This window comes from Leptidea sinapis, chromosome 12 (genome assembly GCF_905404315.1).
Source record: "Leptidea sinapis chromosome 12, ilLepSina1.1, whole genome shotgun sequence".
Lineage (NCBI taxonomy): Eukaryota > Metazoa > Arthropoda > Insecta > Lepidoptera > Pieridae > Leptidea > Leptidea sinapis.
Window position 1 is genome coordinate 9,284,799 of NC_066276.1, and position 8,355 is coordinate 9,293,153.

The window sequence follows — 8,355 nt, forward strand, 5'->3', positions numbered from 1 at the left end:
GCGCAATTGTAGTGCCGCTCAGACTGTTTGGGTTTTTCAAGATTCCTGAGCGGCACTGCATTGCAATGGGCAGGGAGTGTCAATTGCCATCAGCTGAACGTCCTGCTCGTCTCGTCCCTTACTGTCATTATAAAAACAAAAATTTGTTATCTGATGCATATCATTTCATTCATTTTTTTTAATAATAAATAATAAATGGAAATTAGACGGAACAAACAAATGGTAGGTAAATACTTTTTAAAATAAGCGCTGTTCTAGATTTTTTTTATTCTCATATGATACCTCATATCAACTTTTTTTTTATTAAAGCACAATGATTCCGCATTAACATCGCAACACGTGAATTCCTCAGAAAGATAATAGAGTAAAAATCCATCCATTAATATACTTAATGGTACTTTACTGAAAATTCAAATTGTAAGGAAACACTTGCAATGCTATAAGAAATCTAATAAACGTATACTGCCAACTAAACACGGGTTATATTTGTAACATATTATAAAAAAAAAAATCTTATAATTCGTACTTCAACCATGCGTACTATAATTACGATATACCGTCATAAGATAAAAAGTCACCAAATGACCTCTTTAATCAGAAATATTGAAACTTCGTAATCTGTCATTGATCCGACATTCTGGCGACATTGTCAAAAACGTAAACAATTGTGGAATTATTGATTTAACTTCAATAACATAGATTAAGGATTGGTCTCCACTGCGCTCCAACTAGATACCGTAGTCGCAAAGTGCGGTAACTAATACTACGCCTAAGTGTGCGTACTCGAGCCAGTCTCGAACAATGTGTTACGTTGACATGCCATGTATTATGTTAAACTTTGCTAATAATTGAAACAAAAATACCGGCTGGCGTAGTAAAACTTTGTAAAAATAATAAGTTACAAGAAATAAGAAAGACACTGGCATCACATATCACCAGTAAGTATTTTGTATTTTATTTACTTCAATGTAAAATACACGAAGCGTATGTTACAAAATTTGAAAGATGCCACGCACACAAGCATCTAATAGTTGCCGTAATAAAAAAGCTATTGTTCTTAGGTAGTGCGGTATTTAGTTGGAGCGCAGAGGAGACCAATCCTTACTCAAATAACTTCAACAATTTGTTATATAAACATGTTTGACGAATGGAGTATATCATTAAAAATGTAATTAATATCTTCTTATTAATCTAGTGACAAATTAACTATCTTCTCAGTTTTAATCCAAAGTTTCTTTGCTAGTTCCGTATCTTGTGATAAACGGGACGGTGTTTCCTCTCGACAGTTAGAAAAATATTTACCACTTACATCCTTCACATCAGGTGAAACTGCCAAATATAATGAAGTTTGTGCAGCCTCCCATGGACTTTTATATACAAACCCAATAATTGCTTCAACTGTGCTTCTAATAAAATTATTTTTTATTCGTCTAAATATATTCGTTGCACTAATACCAGGGTGGTTTGCATTTACCGTTACTTGGCTGCCTTTCAATCTTCTGCTTAGTTCTAACGTCATCAAATTTACATATAATTTACTATTCGCATACAATAAATATTCGGCACAATATTTATCCATGTTAAAATTGTCTAAATCCAGTTTTCCATACCTATGTAAGGTTGAAGATACATTTATGATCCTACTTGGAGCTGAAGATTTTAGTAAAGGTATCAAAAGGCACGTCAATAGAAATGGACTAAAGAAATTAACTTGAATTGTGATTTGATTTCTGTCTTCACTTTTGTAGTTGCCAAGACCTCCTGCACCAGCATTATTTATAAGCAAATCTATACGCTCTTCAGTTGTGTATATCTTTTCACAAAAAGCACGTACTGATCGAAATGAGGCAAAGTCAACCTGTTGATATATTACATTTCTATTACCAGTGCTTTTAATAATTTCTTCTGTAGCCTCCGATGCGCGGATAACACTTCTGCATGCAATAATCACTCTAGCACCACGGGCTGCCAAATCCTTTGCTATTTCGAAACCAATACCAGAGTTTCCACCTGTTACAATAGCAACTTTCCCCACTAAGTGAGCACTACAGTCACATATGCCACAAGTAAATTTTTGATATATTTTTAATCCAAACGTTAAAATTGTTAAAGCTAATATAAATAGTAAGAAAAAATACATTTTGCACTTATGCTTGGAAGCACACACAGTATTAACTGTGATATATAATTAACAATTTGCCTGCTTATCAAATAATAGATAATATTGTTTGTTTTCGATATTAGCTGTTGGCTGATTCGCCAAACTGGCTGCAAATATGTGTATGTGTAATATACACAATAAAAATACCGAATTATATCAATTTATTTTTGCTTCATTGCTTACCTGCCGATTATTATGCATAATAATAATGCTAAGCCAGTAGGTACTTAATAAATTAATTCAGCAGGTTTTTGTTTCTCCGTTTCAAAGGATAAATTTATATTAAACCTACAAAGTTAAATATCACGATTGTTTTTGTCTTTACTCTATTCTTAAGAACCATTTCTTGTTTTTAAAGTACAGGAGGTATAGATATAGATGATGTGGATCAAATAAGCACTCCCAAAAGTTTCTTCCTAAAATTTCCATTTTTGTAGCAAACAGAAAAAATATACAATTCAGCACATGAAACAAGGTATGGTGTCAACCAACGAGAATTATTGAAAGCTGTGGAGACTACTGTTTTTTAGGAAATATCTTAGTTAGAGAACTCCATAAGGGCTCATACACAACCCAATTAGCAGATATACTTAGTTCTACTACATACGCCACTGGACAAGTTATAGGGTACAATCTTATTTAAGATATTAAGACTGCTATTCTAAGAAATCGCCAAAATAGCGCATAATTGAAACCATTTCTTGACGGTTTATAAAAAGCTTATATTTTTACAAAACATAATTGTATATCTTCAGAATATTAGAAGAACATTGATTTTTTCTTTACATTTTTTATTTTTTATAGACAGTGAGAAAAATAATCACAACCATACCCATAACTTTTACAGTTGGAGCCTTGCTAATCATTCAATCTTGATAAAAAATGTACGAAAATTTATTGATTGTATGGTATTGCACACCAATACAAACTAACATGACATATTTTTGTAAATAAAATTGTATTATGTTTGTAATAAATTAAAAATGCTTCTAATTCTGATTAAAACTAAGGCGATCTTGTGCGAGATAGGTAACCTATCTACTACATTCCTCAAGGCCACTGGCTTGGTCCCCAGCCTTAACACCTATCAATAGTTATTTATACAACTGTTGTGTAATAAGGGGTATTAAAACACGAATGTTGATTTATTATATGATAATAGTATCACATGAGTGTTTTTATACCTAATTATCAACAGTTGCATACAAGACTTTATCTACACCCAGAATATGAATCCTCTAAAAGATTCTGAAACAGCTTACTGCTAACACTAAAACACCAGTCCTAGTAGTAACCTAATATCATTAATTATTACTGATTATATACATATAATCTAAGTATTGAAACAATTATTTATTTTAGTAGTAATTTACATTTTGTGTAGTGCAATAATTAAAATTCACTCGAATATAATGTTCTTTTGCAGCGTTTAAAATGAATCGCTCATTTTTTGTAAACAAAACAATAAAAATATCGAAGAAAAATGGCGAGTGATTCGGATAACCTACTTTTTTTTACGGCGCGCGACGTTCTGGTAGTGTGAAACGAAATTTTTTTTTTTTGTAATTCATACAGATACCACACATCAGACAATAAGAATGTGGCTGTCTATTGAAACTCTTTGCGCATGAAGGGATCGAATAAAAAAACATAGGAGTGTTGTTATGAAGTTCAGTACAACATTACAACACTCGTTTGGATGAATTATGAATTGAATGTAATAGTTTTTAGAACATTGGGTGTTTTAATGTTGGCAATAAGCTAACTGTTTCAGAATCTTTAATAGAGTATTTAAAGCATGAGTGTAGATAAACAACTATTACACAATAAATTAATTTTTTACTGTGCAAAGAATGATGACCCGGCTTGTGATCTCCCGAATACGTGGTTTCGATAAATACATTATTAGAGACGACCGATATAACTGACACGTACAGATTGGATAATACTGGGACGTGTGAATTGCGTGAATTTGACATAATTTGGCCCAGTAGTTTACATTTTATGAACATTTTTTATAAAATACTTTAGTTTACGTGGATGATATAATTACTATAGTTTGTGTACGGCTTTTTAGGAGTTTTCATTTAGGTTGATTTTATGTTATTATTATTATTTTTATGAAAATAAGGGACGAGACGAGCAGGACGTTCAGCTGATGGTAATTGATGCGTCATGCCCATTACAATGCAGTGCCGCTCAGGATTCTTGAAAAACCCCAAAAATTCTGACCGGCACTACAACTGCGCTCGTCACCTTGAGACATAAGATGTTACGTCTCATTTGCCTAGTAATTTCACTAGCTACGGCGCCCTTCCGATCGTAACACAATCTAATATATAAAATTCTCGTGTCATGGTATTAAACTTTGAACTCCTCCGAAACGGCTTCACCGATTCTCATGCAATTTTGAGTGCATATTGGGTAGGTCTGAGAATCGGACAACATCTATTTTTCATCCCCCTAGATGTTAAGGGTGGTCCACACGATTTTTTTTTAAATTTTTTTGACATTTTTTTTAATTTATTTGATTATGAGTCAGCATTATAAAATACATACAACTTCAAATTTTCACCCATCTACGATCAACAATTACTTTTATATTGCGATTTTAATATCGGCAATACAACGTTTGCTGGGTCAGCTAGTAATAATTATGCACACATTACTGCTTCACGGCAGAAATAGGCGCAGTTGTGTTACCCATAAACGAAGGAGCCTCCCACTGGTCGATTAAGTACTAACCCGTGTCCATATAAAACAGATAAGTGGGTCTTATGCTACCTGTCATTAAAAACTAACAAACGTTCTTCACGATATTAAATCAGTGTCACACGACGTGAAATAGAGTTTCGAACAACATATTTGGGAGTCGATTCCTTTTTTCCATTCCCGTTTCTTGGGATCTATATTGTATAAGGCGCACGGCACCTTTCGTAGGCGTAACCATACTTACTTAAAAAAATTGTATTCAATAAATTTATGATAATAAAAAGCAACGAAATGTTATAGTTTACCTTATGTAATCTAGAATCTGTTGTTTACAAAACAACTTATTACAGACACTAAAAAGTAAAAAATAAAAAAATACTACGTTAAAGAAACCGACTTCAAAAACTGAAAAGTAAAATATAACTGAATAAATATTTAATTAAATACCTCCTTGCAAACCTAATTACCTTTAATATTAATAAAATATTACCTATTGATAGTTTTCAAGTCGGTGCCAAGCCAAATGTAATAAGAGGTAAGTACCTACACTAGCCACGTGTGACTTTGAGCGGGATAGCTTCGTCTAGAACAAAACAACCCAAGCGGGCAGGCACCGATTTAAACTTTATCAATAGATAGTATTTTATCAATATAAACGTTATTTTTAAGTTTGCATAAGAGGTGTATTAAATTAAATCTTAATTAAGTTATCTTTTATTTTTCAGTTTTTAAAGCTGGTTCGAACTGTAAGTACAACTTAAGTTTACTTCAACTGTTATATAAGTCGTTAGCCACATCCAGTCCTTCTTATTCAGTATAAATATAAAATATATTGATGTTCTTATGTTTAGCTATTTTTTATACACCTTCATTTTTTATAATTGTTCACATTGTTTGTTTTGCATGCTTAGTCATAAGCTAAAGTCAAGTATTGGTATGCATATTTATGTAAAATTTTCACGTAAGTGATTTTATGTTAAATCTTATTAGAATAATTAATGACCTTAAACCGAAATGGTCAGGGTCACCGCACAATGCCACAATATTTAATAATTCTGAGTAATGAGGTGCTTATTATACTTGTTCCTTGGTTTTAGTATTAAACTTTAAATATCTACTATATTTACTAATTTAAAGTTTTATTTAAGTTCTCAATGATAATTATTTTAAGCTCAATGTGAAGACGGTATTTGTGGCAATATCATCTTCCTGTTTAAGTCACATACTCCAAAAATTAACTTCAACAATGCAAGATCTGACGATTTAACGTGAAATGTCAATGTCAAATATCAAAAATTACTGCCATTAGAAAACGTTGTCATCACATATGCATATTCTTGAAGTAAAACTTCTTAAGAATCGTTGTGATTTGAAACTCCATGAAACGAAATAGCGAGATGATAGAGACACAAATAGGTAAGTATAGGATTCAGACGGCGAGAGAATGAGATAGGAAGCATTACACAGTGTTTTGGTACCAGGCGATCATAGTTGAAGAAGAGATTGTCTTATCTATGACGCGAGTATACCGATATATATTCTGACATCATGCGCTCGACGGGAGAACAAAAATATGGTAGTAGTGATAGTAATGTCTTTTATAACGGTTGAAATTATGTGTCTTCCTAGCAACATGTACCAGGACTTCATATGCAGTTTAGAGGTTTAATGTAAATTTTGCATCGGATACGGCGATTCTGTTCATTAAATTTTTGGACGCCAAATTTAATTTGAAAGTGTATAGCAGTCGCACTGTATCAACAACAAGATCAAAAACAGTGATTGACGCAGTATTGCAAAGATAATGTACTGACCATATTAAGACCAAAGTATTTATTTAAAACTTTAGTTACCATTGTATCATTAATAGAAAATGTAAGCTCTGAGTCGGAATAAATCTGTGTAATATAAACGAATAAAATGTAAAATAATTAACAAAATTTGTATCACAATGATCATTACTAAATCCTACAATTATCCTCAACCCAAAATTTTTCATTTGTCTCATGCTATTATTATTTCCTATTTGTGCCGTGAAGCAGTAATGCGTAAGCATTGCTGTGTTTCGGTCTATACCTAGTGAAATTACTGGGTCTCATTTGCTCAGTAATTTCATCTTATGTCTCACAGAATTTTTAGTTTTTTTAATAATCTTTAGCGGCACAGTATTGTAATGGGCAGGGCGAATCAATTACCATCAGCTGAACGTCCTGCTCGTCTCATCCCTTTTTTTCATTAATAAAAGCCTAGTGTAGTATGATTACCATGAAATCAATTGGAATATAATAATGAGTCTTAACTCTTTGTATCGACAACATCAAAAACCGCATAGAGCACATTTTCATAATAAATTTTCATCGGTGTATAAAGCCCTGTATAAATGTCACCGATATGAAACGTTTCACATTTAAGCTTCGATATGGAATATTTTATTTGTAACTGAAAGCCTTAATCCGATCGACTGACCGCTATATTTAACGGTAATATCAGATATGTGCATAATGGTTATTTTACATTTAATTGAACAAATTATGATAGATTATGGTTGGACACGGGCTCGCTGTACGGACAGCAAAACATGCATACTAAGGAAGGAAACCAAAGGGAACTTCTATTACGAACATAAAATTATTATATTCAATCGCAATCCTTACATTTATCATAATATAACCCATTTCCTGCTTTCGTCATTTCAATAACCCACTAACGGAATGTTTTTTTTTTTCTTTTCAATCCATCTGTGGGTTATATTAGTATTTTTAGTTTGGTATTAAAATTGTAATTTATGGATTTGGGGCTTGCTTTGTGAGCATTAATTTTGTAATTTTTACTTACCATGCGTAGGTTGGTATGCTATAAAATGGTTTGTCATGCTCACTGAATGGCGTGGCTTGCGGCGGCGTCGTGCCCCGGTCGTCTCATTCCCTCAAATATGTGCGAGGGGAACTATTGTCGACCTGTTATATTTAATAAATTATTGTATTTGTTGGATGCAATTACTAATTATGACAGTAATCACGACCATCATGTTCACGAAGCATCCTTACACAAACAATGAATTCAAGCTCTAAGGTTGATGCATACAATATACGATAATTTATATTTATACAGTTAATTCTTTATTACTTTTTATGAAATAATTTATATTATTTAAACACGACTCATATATTAGATGCGGCACCTTACAAACTAATTTGTTATGTATATTACAGCCATTGTAAAATACACTACTTGATTAAAAAGAGTGACCGGTGAGTTTCTTATATTATTCTCACGAGCTCAACTTTTTACGAACATGTGGTAAACTCGGAAACTTAAAAGTAATATTTATAGTGACGGTTCAAAAGCGCTTAGTTTAAGCCTAATTGATTAAAGTTTATTTGACTTTGACTTTGGGCATCACATATTTACATTACAAATTGAAATATAGATTCAAGGTGCGTCCTTGCGTCTGTCTCGCGTCTCCTTCAAAATACATGTCT

General features: G+C 32.4%; 1 protein-coding gene across 1 annotated transcript; it reads right to left on the reverse strand.

Moving 5' to 3' along the window:
• Positions 1–250: 250 nt before the first annotated feature.
• On the reverse strand, positions 251–2,162 carry LOC126967215 (retinol dehydrogenase 13-like). Its single transcript, XM_050811708.1, has one exon. The coding sequence runs from the start codon at positions 2,138–2,140 to the stop codon at positions 1,187–1,189; it is 954 nt and encodes a 317-aa protein (XP_050667665.1). The 5' UTR covers positions 2,141–2,162; the 3' UTR covers positions 251–1,186.
• Positions 2,163–8,355: the final 6,193 nt, after the last annotated feature.